Genomic DNA, 14,066 nt, shown 5'->3' with positions numbered 1-14,066 from the left:
AGTATTGGAATTAATATCTTGAATGATACAGCAGCCTCATTTACAAGGGTATTATAGCAAGTTTTTTTTTTTTTTACGTAAGAATATTCCAATTTATAATAGAAGCCTGGTGCTAAGGGTTTCCAAAAATAATTAAATATGTCAATATATTGAAGTAATATAATTTAGTAATGTCTGATAAGAGACTATTTTTAGTCACTTTGCTACTATTGTCAATGTTACTTTATAGATTTTATCACAATTCAGAACTATATACATCAATACAATATTCTTATTCAAACGGAATCCCAACAGTAAAAGTCACCTTTTCCCCTACATCCTCCCATTTCCTAATCCTCTTTCCCCACTTTTTCTTTCTTGTGTTCTCTCCCCATGACTTCATTCTATTACAATCAGAAAGTTATTAAAAGCTTCATTGTTAGTGATCGTAGAATGGAATTATAATTTGTTCTTATGTATTGGTCTCCAATTGTAAAGTAAATCATCATGTTCTAAAATAAACAAATGGTTGTGTAAATAATTGCCATGTAATGTTACATTTACTTCTCCACAGTGGAGTTAAACAAGATTCGTTTCGCTGCATACAGAACAGGAATGAAGTTGAGAATGTTACAGAAGAAATTGTTTTGTAAGTCATACAGTTAAAATGTGTATTGACAAGTTGTGGGGCGACCATATGCCTTAGGCTATCTTTTTGGGTGAGATGAAAGGTGGTCAGCATAACAGAGATGCTCCTCTGAAATGCTTTTAAGACCAGTATAGGCTGTTAAAAGCTGTAGAAATCCGGGGAATTAATAAGTATATGAGTATCAGTGATATCCCTTTTGTTTATGGCCACTCCATGCAAAGATAAGATACAATCTTTGTTTTCGTATTATCTTCTAACTATGCATTGAATGAATATGTATAGTATTGAAATTGGGTTTTAATGGAGAAAGAATTAAGATCTAAAATAGAAATAAATATTTTAAATTTTCATATTTTTTATTTCAAACATTAAATATAGGAAAGAAATCAACCTCATGAACTTTATATAACCAGATATCAATGTAATTTACATTTCCTGATTCAGTCAATTTCATGTATTCAATAAGTAATACTGATAATTGTAGAGATAACATATTTGACATCATCTCAATGCCGCTTAACATATTTTATGTATGTATCTATTTGAAGTGGACATGGTCTCCTTACAAATGGCAGTAGATGCTTTCGACAGCCACGGCCTAAGGGGACGCAATGACAAGTTGATAGATGTAGGCGAGATGATTGAATGTTTGTCCACCATCTTTGAGGCAGCAGCTAAAGAACATCCTGAAATAGTCAATGTACCTCTGTCCATAGATCTAACACTCAACTGGATTTTGGATATCTATGATAGGTCAGTAGATGCTTTACTCTTTGGATATCTATGATAGGTCAGTAGATGCTTTACTCTTTGGATATCTATGATAGGTCAGTAGATGCTTTACTCTTTGGATATCTATGATAGGTCAGTAGATGCTTTACTCTTTGTCTTTGTTAGAGCCTTAAACACTAAATTCTGTTGTATGTCAGATCTATACACAAAACAAAAGACTGTCTTGTCCATTAGAAACTTTTTTGTTTTATTGTTAATTAACAATTTCTTTTTTACAATATGTACTTTTAGAAATGAATATTGTTTTTGAATGTTGTAAATTCATAATGGGTTCAAGTGCTACATTATTATTATTGCTTATTTACTTCTTTTTTTTTTAAGTGATGTCTGTATTTCTTAAGATAAGACGATAATATATTTCTGACATTATTTAATAGTTTGAATAATAATTTTTTTTTTCATGTGTATTTGACAGTGTTAGAAGTGGTAAAGTTAGAGCTCTATCCTTCAAAGTGGGTCTAGTATTATTGTGTCAGGCCCAACTAGAGGATAAATACAGATGTAAGTTATCAACATGCATTACTTGTGCTCCTGGCTAACATTCAACTTTTACACTGAATGAACTAACATCATTGTTACTTTGGTTGGGTTTAAGTATTTCTTTTATATTTGCAGATCTATTTAGGCTTATTGCTGACACCAATGCTTTCACTGACCAGAGGAAATTGGGACTTCTGCTACATGACTGCATGCAAATACCCAGACAGTTGGGAGAAATAGCCTCATTTGGGGGAAGCAATATTGAACCCAGTGTTCGCAGCTGCTTTGAAAAAGTATGAACTTTTTATTAATCCATTGAGTCGTAGCGATTAAAAAATAATTTATTGGAAAGTGTGAAGTTAACCTTAAAAAATGAAATTAATTTTGTGTCATAGGCTCATGGCAGACCAGAAATAGAAGCCTCCCATTTCTTGGAATGGCTGAAACTAGAGCCTCAGTCTTTAGTTTGGCTGCCAGTGTTACACAGACTAGCAGCAGCTGAAACAGCTAAACATCAAGCTAAATGTAATGTTTGTAAAGATTTCCCCATTGTTGGATTTAGGTAAGTCTAGTATAGAGACATGTCACTTTGTGTGTTTGGAAAATAGTAACAACTAAAAAGTAACAACTTAAATATTTACAGCTTACAACTGTTAGTCATAAACTATTAAATTTAATTATTTCCCACATTAAACAATCCATCAGGTTAAATTTGTTTCTTTATCACTTTCCCTACAATCTCTACAGCAAAGAGGTCAGCTTATCCAGTAATAGACTTTTTTTAAAGTACTTTTGGCAGTAATCGCTGACATGGATTTCTCTTTGTTTTAACTGACAGATTTGTACCAACATTTTTTCTTCCAGATATCGCTGCTTAAAATGTTTTAATTTTGATGTCTGTCAAAATTGTTTTTTCTCTGGACGGACAGCAAAAAGTCATAAGTTGACCCATCCAATGCAAGAATACTGCACAACTGTAAATATCTTTTTCTTATATGCTCTTATAATAAACTCATGGTTTTTAATACTAAAAATAAATGGTTTTGATGGTCTAAATTGATGTGAAACAATTTTAAATTCTATGACCATAAAATTAATTCCTTTTTTTCCTAGACAACCTCAGGTGAAGACGTTAGAGATTTCTCCAAAGTTTTCAAAAATAAATTCAAATCTAAACGGCATTTTAAGAAACATCCACGCAGAGGTTATCTCCCTGTAGACTCTCATTTAGAGGGAGATACATTGGAAAGGTGAGTAACTCTTAAAGCTCCAAAACCTCATGTACTTTTGATCAGTCTTGACTTGACACAATGAATATATTGATCCCTAATTCTGCTCTTTTTGTTTCTGTCAGTCCCAACCCATCACCACAGCACAGCATCTCTCAGGACATGCATTCCAGACTGGAGATGATGTCAAGCAGGTTGTATCACTAGCAGAATCTTTTTTTTTTTACTTTTGTAAATGTTCTGTAATGAAAAATCATATTTTGAAAACAATTTGCATAATTAATCTTTGAAGTAGGAAATAACAAAGTGAAAGTTAATTAGTAATAAAGAAAGACTAGCATCAGATGAGAGACTTTGCAGTATATTGACCAATGTTTGAAACTTACTTCTCATTGACAAACTATAAGAATCACTGCCTTCTTGGAAAATTTAAATATTCATATATTGAAACAATTTTTAGATTACCTTCTTTTAATACCTGCTGTGATTCAAAATGTATGCATTCTACATTGCGTTTAATGGATGCTGCTATGTAAATGAAATACTCAGAATAAAAATACTGAGACACAAAGATAAGGGCAAATTCCTTGTTTAATATGCTAGGACAAATTTGTACAAATACTCCTTCTTCCCTAGTGCTATTAGAGCATGGAATGAGCTGCTTGAGTCGGCCAGGAAAACCAGTGACTTTGCAGAATTTGTTATTGATTAATAGGCATAACTAGATTGAACTAGGGACACTTGTAGGACATAATCATCATCTTTTTTTTAAGCAATGTGTGTATTTTTAAGATAAGATAAATCATGATTATTAACTTAGCTCATCATAATGACATCAGCCATCAACACATTTGTGTTAAATGTTAATTACCGTCATCAGTTTTCTAAAAATGTGATAACTGGCATATAGCAGTGGGTCTTTTTGTGTAGAGAGGGAGGGTCTTGTGTATCAATGCTGAACTTAAGAGACAAAACAGTATTTTCTACATTGTATGTTTAAAATAATTCTTGGACTAAAAGACTCATTGTATCACCTGAACAGAATCGCTGAAGTGGAACAGAGACAAGGTGCCCCGCTAGATATGTAAGTTGTTCATTTGTTTTCATTGCAGTCTTGTACTCCATTGAAACAATTGTCACAGAGAGAAACTTGATTTTAGTTTGTGATGCAAGTTGAAAGTTCTGTAATCAAATTTGATCAAAGTTCATCTTAGAGAAGCAGCCATGAGGCTAGAATCAAGTTTTTCTGTGTTACATTTCTGTGCCTGCTGTCCAGCACCTTGTGTATCTCCTGACTGAAGCATGGCTCTAATAGAATGAAACCATGGCTGTGTAATCTGTACATACGCATGTCTCTCTTGTCACTTACCTATAGACAATCATATTTATCTTCTAGTATCTTTCTATAAAAGTCTATTTTAATTGTTTAGCTTTATCTAGATTTGGTTTGCTAGAAATTCAATTTTAGGCTAGACATTTATTCATATTTAAAAGACTAAAAAAAAGTAGTAATTTTTTTTTGTGTATGTGTATTGGTACATTGCGACTCGGATAAATCCCATAGTTTGTTTTTTTTTAATAAATAGTATATTATCTGTTTTTATTGAAAGAGTCATACCGTTTTCCTTTCAATAAAAGATTTTATTTTTTTTAGTGGTTGTTATGTAGAAAAAAGAATATATAAATGAGCACTGTATATTGTATGCTATAAATGCTGAATTGCATCATGTAGGTTATAATGCATTTGTGTATTCTGTCTGATCAGAAATGTGGTTTTATAAAGTAATAGACATATATTACCCGTGGCCTGCTGTTCTTATTTTGCATATCACTAATATTGTCACTGATATAGTGTATTAGAAACAATTAAATTAGAATGTTATAAACAAAGCGAATGCATGAATGTAATAGTGTTACGTCCTGCTCTCTGCATCACCTTTCATTGTATGTTCATGTGTTAAAGTATGAGCAGATCTATAAGTGGAAGATCTATCATCTTAGAATTAGATAAAGATCTATGCTTCACGAGATTTTCTGTTCCTTTCGGTCTTGTCTCATGTAAACATGGCTATATGACCTAGATCCATGAAATAGTAATGCTTTCATAAAGTTGGGCAACTTTTTTTTGAGGGTCTTAAGTCTGTATTGGGGCTACTTTATATATGTTACTTTTCCAGTCAGTACCCAGGGAACATTTATGCCAAGTTTTATCAAGATTGGTTATATGGTTTTGATTTCTATTCGGGACATACATACAAATGCCTTACTTTCTGCTTTATAGTAATAGATAGTCTGTTTAATGTGTGGTATGCAACTTTTTCAGGCAAGATGAACACAAACTGATATCGGAAGCTTCCAAAACATTAAATAGCTCAAGGTATTATGGGAAGAGTTTCACTAAATATTAGATTAGAATAGAACAAACATTTACCTTTCAGTTGACCTTTCCTTTATAATGACTGGAGACAAATGTGAGTAGCACTAATGCATGTACTTTCCTTTATCAACTGATCAACTTTCAGATCTCAAACTTCTATGTCCAGCAAAAGTGAAGACAAAAAACTCATTGCTGGACCAGACAATAAAACCAATGGTATACAGGTTACTTTCCAATCGGAACCCAATAAATCAGTCAGTGATCAACACAAAACAGTCAGTAATTCCAGGTAGAATGATCATTTGATTTTGATTGACTAAACTGTTCTAGAGGTGAACTGTTTATATTCAAAACATCAACGCTGTGTTTTGTATGTGTGCCGTATCACTGTATCAAGTTTTAGTCTGTTTATTTACTGAGACTTTAAGAAAAAGATAAACGTACTCTCCTTCACATGGTCATTTCTTAACTAACAGTGACATAAGAGATTTTTTTCTTTTGAACTACAATATAATTGTTTAATTGGTAGCTCTTTAAAAAAAAATCTGTTTTATCTGAGATGAATCTGATAAATTACAGATGTGTTTTCAATAAGAAAATAATTGTACGTACTGTTAGTCTTACCTGAAATGTACATGTGAAAGTGTATCATTAGTTTTACACCTCTCTTTCCTATCATAATGCAAACACACATATATATGTATATTAAACTGTACATTAGTCAAGACTAGCAAATGTGGGTTTTGTTTCGTAGGTTTCTGTAGCCTCTCCTTTCATCTCCAAGTGCTCTATTAACATAGCATTGTTCTCATTTCAATCTTGACACCTCATATACACCATGTATTCAGTCTGTCTCTATAGAGCTTCTACTATGTATACATATGAGCGTGTGTATGTAACACTCTACTAGTGTTTAGGTGACCTTCTAGCTCATCACATTCTCTTTGAATTAGTATCTAACTGGCTGTGTGCTCAACTTATTTGTTACAGCGTATCAGATGAGCATAGCTTGATACAAATGCATTCTTCTCTTCTTGCTAAGCAAAGGTATCTTTTTGTTTCACTCTGTAGGAAGGTTTGGGTTTTTTTTAGGGTTTTTTTTTTTTACATTTTAATTTGATTTGGCTAAAACAATTTTTTTTTAACTGAAAAGAATTACTAATTGACATTAAATAATGGCATAATTAGTTAATTACTAAAAATTTTGGGTGTAAAGTTTAAAAACAAAAACAAGTTTAGATAAAATATGATAATTATATTGGTCCAAACAAATGGACATTCAGTTTAACTACAATTGTCCACCTCAGTATTACTACTAGAGTGTTTTAATTGAGCATGATCATCAAATCTTCTAACTCTTTTCTATTGTGTTGATAGTTTTTGTATGCATGCTTCTATTTGTTGTTATTGATTGCACACACTTTGCATGTTCCTATCAACAGTGGCACTGAAACACACTCTCCTATAGCAGCTATGATAAAGTCTAAGTACATTATCAAAAGGTTATTTACTATTATTGGCATTTCTTTTTAGAACTGACAAGGTCTAGTGGGCTGTTAGTTGTTGTTTTTTTTTTGTCATATTATTTACACCATTTTTTTTAATGGTAATGTGCAACTTGTAATACTTTGTTCCTATAACTTTTAGTTTTAACCTTTCTCTCACTTATTTTTACATAAATTGTGAAAATAGCTCACTGTGTTTTTTTTTTGTGTAGATAGTCTATGTATTAACAGTATCACACATTTAATTGTTTTGTGACTATTAATTATTTTACTTAAAAACACTATGGCAGTAGCGAGTCAATTGACTAGTAACACTAAAACAAAGCACTTTCTATGTAAACTAACTTAAAATAATTATGTAAGTATTTTATTTTAACTAGTGCTAAATGTAAAGAACACTAAATTATCAGTGAGTCTGCAACTTATCCCTTAGGTACCCTAATGCATTGTGCTGTGTATAATGCAACTTGTTGTAGGATGTAACAAAAGTTACCTAGTTCCAGTCTTTACATTAAATTCTTTGATTAATTGGGAAATCATTCAGTTGTTTAGTGGCTGTGGTTTGTGACACTAAGCTACATGTGTGCTTTTGCTTTTATAATGTAACATTATTTCATTCAACACTTTCTGAATCTTTTATTTCAAATTTAACCATAAGATTAACATTTACTTGAAGCTTATCATTTAATGTACATTTGATTTATGTTTTAGATAATTATTTTACGGTACTGGTAATCTAAAGTTTACTAAACAATACATTTCACTGGGTTCTACATGAGGAAAAGTTCTACGTATTAGAATTGTGTTCTTTCTAGTTTTGTTATGTATTACATTTCTAATACAAGGAATGTTTTTTTTTTAGATTATATCAAATAAATGAAACCATTTTCATTACATTAAAATTTGTTTTGCTTTTTGCAGGGAATAGAAAATAATAGATTACTGTCTTCGATAGACTTCTTAGATTACTTAAGATAACATTAAGTAATGTTGGCTTGTTTTGAATAGCCACATGGTGATGTCAATTTCAAAATAACTTTTAAAAAAAATGTTCCTTTTTAATATGACATCCTGTGTGAATTTAATGTTGATGCATATTTAGTTGAGATCTCAAGAAATGTACAATTCTAGTCATGAGTTTAATTCTTGCCTCATGTCCCTCACAGAGAAGATGAGCACCACCTTATTGCTCAGTATTGTTCCAGTTTAAATGGTGACCCATCCACACACGCAGTAAGTAGTTCTCGTTTTTCTTTGTCTTCTAGCTTCCATTTTGGTAGGTCCTGAAACTGTGAGGGATGTTTGTAGTAGGGGGCAGCACTCTTAGAACACTGTGAACTACTTTCTGATTCAAAACATTATGTTGATCTACCTTTGTTTTGTTTGGTTGATCACAGCATTTGTTTTGTTTACATTTTCAAAGTATTTGGTTATGGAAGGGCTCAGCTTATTGTGTCATTTCTTCTACCCACCTTGACATATTTCATTTGTATTCTCCCTATCTCCTAGGTCTCTACTTTTTTTCTCTTATATTTTGACTTTATTCTTTTACATACAAGATTTCTGATAACTTATCAATAAATAATTTCATATTCTTTCTTTTATTTTGAACTCATTGAAAGTTGGCTGAGTTAAGATGCTTTTGAAGGCAAAAATTGTACAAGCTTTTTTGGCTACAAATTTCTGTTTGATTTGTTTTGCAGTTAAAAAGTCCTATGCAGATAATGATGGCAGTTGACGCTGACCAGAGACAAGAGCTGGAAACAATGATTCATGATTTGGAAGAAGAAAACAGGTACATTTAAACACACATAGCAAATGTTTATTTCAAGGGATTTGTTTTTTTAAAAAGCCTGTGATCTAATACTGTTTAGGGAACCCTGTGAATAATAGAAATTGGTATAAAAAGTGTATATCTCTTTCTTGATTTTCTTCAGGACACTACAGGCAGAGTACGACCGCTTGCGTCAAGCGTCCCAGCAGAGGTCAGAGAGTGCCCCCCGACTGTTTGGTGAAGAGGATGGTGCTAACAATGGCAATAGAGATGAGGAGATGATGGCTGAAGCGAAACTTCTTCGGCACCACAAGGGTCGCCTAGAAGCTAGAATGAGAGTTCTGGAGGACCATAACCAGCAGCTTGAGGCTCAGTTGGGTCGCCTTAGACAGCTCTTGGACCAGGTACATCTTTCCTAGGTTAATGTAGACAAAAAAAACTTTAAGTTCTATAATCAAAGCAATTCCCAGCTAATGTTTTAATCATGTTCAAGAATGAAATATTTGCTTAGGTCAGTGCTTTCTAAAGTGTTATGCCAGACCTATATATGTGTTCCATGAACTGTTGGGGTAATTTTAATGTACAAGTAAGAAACCAGGGGAAATAATTCCTAATTAGAGTACGAAAAAACAAATTTATTAGACACAGTTCATAACATCACAATAAACTGATCTAGATTCTGACTCAAATTTGAAACAAAGATTTCTGATGAAGTTTGTTTGTTTAGTTTGACTCAGTATTTTCTTATTATGGTGCAACAAAGTACAGAAACAAAGTATAGAAACAAAGTATAGAAACGGGCTTAACACCAAACTGAATATTAGAATTTAGCTTGATATTAAGTTGTTTTTTTAATGACACAACGCCTTTCTTTTTTTTTTTTTCATTTTAATGTCTAAATTTTATTAAAGCTTATAGCTTGAGGATATCGAAAATGCTAAATTTAGTATATGGTTTAATTATTTTATTTAAACAAATAGAAAATAATCCAAAATAATTAAGCAGTGTTCTAATAAATTTTCCAAAAGTGTGAAGTATTCAATTAAAGAAAATGTTTGGAAAACTCTGGCTTAGATCAATGCTGACACTAGCTGTTGCTTCACTCAACTAATAGAAGGTAGATAGAAAATATTTCTATATGAACTTAGGGAATGTCTTTTAAGAACGAGAGAAACAAGAAGAAAATTGACTGGATGGCTAGATTTGAGTCATTCATATGCAATCAGCCTGTAGGCCGTCACTTTGAATACACTTTGAAGTGCTACTGATTTATTTTCTTATTACTTAAGTTCTGTTAACTCAATACTTTGTGTCTCTTCAGCCTCCCGGGGATCGTAGTTTCTTATCTATTGATTCTTCCTCACGGACCACACCATTGACCACACCATCATCTTCTGTTGGTTCACTCCATGGTGGTCAGCCTCGGTATCGGTTAGCACCACAGTTGGAGTCTACACCACAGACTAATGGCCATTCAGGTAAAACAATTGTTTAGGATGGTTGAGCTACTTTACTTTTATCTGTATATGTAAGAATTTAGAATTAGTTGTGTATTTCTAACCCTGTGCTTTGTTTGTTGTACAGGTCTAGGGGATGATCCAGACATAAGTGGCATTATGACAGAGGTTCACAGTCCTCCACACTATAGTGCTATCAAATCTAGAGGTGAGAACACATACTTATGAGACGTATTTAACTTTCAGACCTGACAACTACCTTCACCTATCCCTTAGTTTGTTGAACCAGTGGGAGACCACACAAGATCTGTTGACTGTCTTACTCCATGCCTCTCTGACTTTTATGCTGTCTTCCAATTGCTTTCTTTCACTGCCTCTTCTTCTTTTTCCTGGTACTGTTCCCTGAAGGAAGGTCTTTACAAGCCCTGAAGCCCTTTAATATGACTATTGAGCTTAAACTTGCTTTTTTTTTGACAGTACTTAGCAAGTTGTCGTGGGGTCCAATTGCTTTATTAATCCTGTTTCTAATCTCTTCATTTGTTATATGGTCTTTATGATACCTAGGATCTTTCAGTAGCTTCTCAATTCCATAGCTAGGATCCTCCTCTCTAGATCAGCAGTCAGCGTCCAAGATTTACAAGCGTATAACAATTTGGCCATAACCAAGGAGCACATAGGTCAGATTTATGTCTATGTCTTTGTCCTTCCAGATTAAATTTTGCAGGTGCTGCTTTGGACTGTGCAATTCGGGTCAGTAGTTCAGGTTTGGTTCCCTCATGTGAGATGATAGCTCTGAGGTATTTAAAACTGCTGACACTTGCCAGCTGATGACTTTTTTAAAGGCTTTATTTTCTCGACAACTCATTTTTCTTATAGTTTAAAAAATCTTTTGCTGACTAGCTATTGCTGTACTGTCTATATAGCTCTTATTTGGTTTGTTTTCTTATTATGATCATCAGGTTTTCAATTTTGACTGTTAAAAGACACACAAATCTTGTTAGTTATGACTTGTGTCTTTTTTCTTTTGTTTTCTCTGATCGCATGTTAACTTTGAACGTTTTTTTTTGTTGAAACGTTTGTCTATCAAAAGTAAAGCAATGAAAGTTTCTCCTGGATTCTTGTATCTTAATGGTGTTTATATTTAGTTGCATTGAATTTCTTGCACAGAAAATTATTTCCCTAAGCCTGTGTTGATTTCTTTCCCCAGGAGGCACCAATGTCGGAGACCTCTTTCACATAGCTGGTGAAGTGGGACAAGCAGTTGGCACTCTAGTAACTGTCATGACAGATGAGGAGGCAGCGGCACTCAATGGCAGTGACACAGGCTTGAAGCACACTGAGAGACTGTAGCACTGAACTGTCTCTAGGACTTTACTGTGTTGTCAACAATTCCAATCATATATTCAAGTTCTGTTCACCAGTTATCTCCTCTTGTTTGGTATTTCCTGTTGGCAGAGAAGACAAGACTTTATACCATTCATGCATTAAATGGAATCACGATTTTATATATTTATATATAAGTGATATATTCAAATGTACTTTTTTATAAAGATCAATTTTTAACACATGTATATTAGTATTAAGACTATTGTCATGTATTGTATGTCTTTGTATCTTTTACTTTTTTTTTTTTTTTTTGAAGACTGTTGGACTGGCAGGGCATCTGTGTATGCTTATGTCAGGCTCCAGTAGACTAGTAACATAGACAATGTAGACAACTTTTCATCTGAAGATAATAAACCCTTGAACTATGGTGTTATCTTTCTAGTTTTAGCCCTGCTTTGGACAATATCACTAGAGCCTTTTTAGATAGCAATAAAAATGTGTTGATCTTACTTTTCTGGACACACTAATTGTTTTAATAGTGTAAGGGTCAATGTATTATAGTTCTCACTACATGCTTCTTAATTTAAAGATTGTTGTTATAGAATCTATTTAATAAACTGTCCCTCAGTATTTCTCTTTTTTCTATTACATGTTAAGATAGAAACAACTCTCTCAGTAGGATGGTTGGCTGAATGAAGACCACAGTTAAAATGTTTTGTTAACAAACTCTGATCCTAGCTTTCTATTTGTTCATGAATGTGTCTCAGTTCCTGACCTGGTCTTGTGATTCTTATGATAGAGTTTTTTTCTTTCATTGGTTCTCTTTTGATCAATGTGACACCATGCCTAAGTGCCTATTGTCACTATTTGTGTGTATATTGCATTGCTTCAGAGCGAGAAGACCTAAAGCTCAATGTGTAGTCTGTTGTTAGAAGTAAACAAAAATGTAGACTAACTGGAGAGCAAGTCTAAATACAAATGGATGAAAAATGAACTAGAGTTGGATGTTTGTTGACCTTTTTCCTATTAGTCATTGTATGTTTGTGGAAATTAACACTTTAAAAAAACAAAACATTTTAACATTAACCAAAGTGACTACTACTCGTCTGCAAAAGTAACTCTATCAAAGGAATATTTCAATTTGTCTAGAGTAACACCATTAGTAAAATCACGAAACTTAGAGTCACTTCAGGGAAGAAGAATAAAAAGTAATGTAACTATAACATAAAACATTGAACCATAACTTACAATACAAAAACAAAACCTAATGAAATACTCAGAAAGGCACAAAGATAGAGGCACATTTCTTATTCCATATGCTAGAACAATTTCATAAAAGTGCTCCTTCTTCCGTAGTGCCATTAGAGAATGGAATGGGTTGCCTAAATCAGCCAGAAAAGGCAGAATTTCAGATTGAGTCTTGAAATGCGTAGGACATAATTGTCTTCCTTTGTAAAGTAACGTCTGTAATATATAAGATAAGATATTGTTCAGTGGAAATAAATACACAAGAAAGGAAATATTTTTGTAGCTCTAAGTTTACACAACTAATGCTTGAGAGAGTTTTTGTTTTGTTTTGATCCTCTCGAAGCAATTTCTCAGCAGGTGGAGACAATTGAGACTTAACTAGCTTTCAATGAGAGAGTGGCCAGCATGAAAGAACGCAGAACTAATAAAATGCTGAGAGAAGCAGCTGGCTTATTTGTAGAAGACCCAACCTACCGATGGCCGGCTTTTTAAAGTGAAGATTGGACTCAATAGCCATCTTTGAGTTCATGGGAAATGAGAAGTGTGCACATCTTCGTCTACAAAGGAGGATCTAAATATTTACCTTAACAAGGAGCTTCTTCGCTAGTGCTTTTAGAGAATGAAATGGGTTGCCTGACACAGCCAGGAAAACCAAAGACTTGGCAGAATATAAGTTATTGGTTGACATGCATGACGCATAGTATGTAATCATCTTCTTATTTGAAGTAATGTCTGTAAGATATCTTATTCATGGCGAACCAGTAACACAAACTAAAAACGCAAAATACCTAGGTGTTATAATAAATGAAAAACTGTCATGGAATCCCCATATTGATGAAACTATCAAAAAATCAAACAAAGCATTAAGGTTTATTAAAAGAAATTTCTATAAATCAAATAAGAACATACTAGGATAAAGGCACATTCCTCATCCCATATGCTAGGACAAATTTGTACAGATACTCCTTCCCTAGTGCTATTAGAGCATGGAATGAGTTGCCTGAGCTAGCCAGGAAAACCAGTGACTTGGCAGAATTTAAGTCATTGGTTAATATGCATGACGCGTAGGACGTAATCATCTTTTTTTTTTATTGAATAAATAACCATTTTAAAATTTCAATTCATGATTGACTACTCAAGACAAAAATGTGTCAATTTAAAATAATTTTATTTTCAATTACAGACTTCCCTTCTAAAGGGAAAATAATTAGGTCCTAAATGCTGTGGCATTTTACGTCTCGAGAGACGAT

General features: G+C 33.1%; 1 protein-coding gene across 16 annotated transcripts in view; it reads left to right on the top strand.

The window, feature by feature from the left end:
• Window positions 1-12,562, top strand: part of LOC106077258 (dystrophin-like) — a 331,854-nt gene extending 319,292 nt beyond the window's left edge. For 11 of the 16 annotated variants that reach the window (XM_056033067.1, XM_056033069.1, XM_056033059.1 and 8 more), the window contains 19 exons: window positions 554-628; window positions 1,177-1,381; window positions 1,836-1,921; window positions 2,036-2,193; window positions 2,296-2,462; window positions 2,765-2,876; window positions 3,014-3,150; window positions 3,255-3,323; window positions 4,172-4,213; window positions 5,453-5,506; window positions 5,652-5,795; window positions 6,497-6,553; window positions 6,949-7,008; window positions 8,178-8,244; window positions 8,715-8,806; window positions 8,949-9,189; window positions 10,107-10,263; window positions 10,370-10,450; window positions 11,450-12,562. In XM_056033067.1, coding sequence (XP_055889042.1) covers window positions 554-628; window positions 1,177-1,381; window positions 1,836-1,921; window positions 2,036-2,193; window positions 2,296-2,462; window positions 2,765-2,876; window positions 3,014-3,150; window positions 3,255-3,323; window positions 4,172-4,213; window positions 5,453-5,506; window positions 5,652-5,795; window positions 6,497-6,553; window positions 6,949-7,008; window positions 8,178-8,244; window positions 8,715-8,806; window positions 8,949-9,189; window positions 10,107-10,263; window positions 10,370-10,450; window positions 11,450-11,592 — 2,147 coding nt within the window. In that variant the 3' untranslated portion in view covers window positions 11,593-12,562. The remainder of the gene's footprint in view (window positions 1-553; window positions 629-1,176; window positions 1,382-1,835; window positions 1,922-2,035; window positions 2,194-2,295; window positions 2,463-2,764; window positions 2,877-3,013; window positions 3,151-3,254; window positions 3,324-4,171; window positions 4,214-5,452; window positions 5,507-5,651; window positions 5,796-6,496; window positions 6,554-6,948; window positions 7,009-8,177; window positions 8,245-8,714; window positions 8,807-8,948; window positions 9,190-10,106; window positions 10,264-10,369; window positions 10,451-11,449) is intronic. The other 5 variants (XM_056033060.1, XM_056033061.1, XM_056033062.1 and 2 more) reach the window with 5 other exon arrangements.
• The last annotated feature ends 1,504 nt before the right edge of the window (window positions 12,563-14,066 follow it).

Source organism: Biomphalaria glabrata, chromosome 6 (assembly GCF_947242115.1).
Source record: "Biomphalaria glabrata chromosome 6, xgBioGlab47.1, whole genome shotgun sequence".
Lineage (NCBI taxonomy): Eukaryota > Metazoa > Mollusca > Gastropoda > Planorbidae > Biomphalaria > Biomphalaria glabrata.
This window is presented reverse-complemented; position numbering and strand designations above follow the sequence as displayed.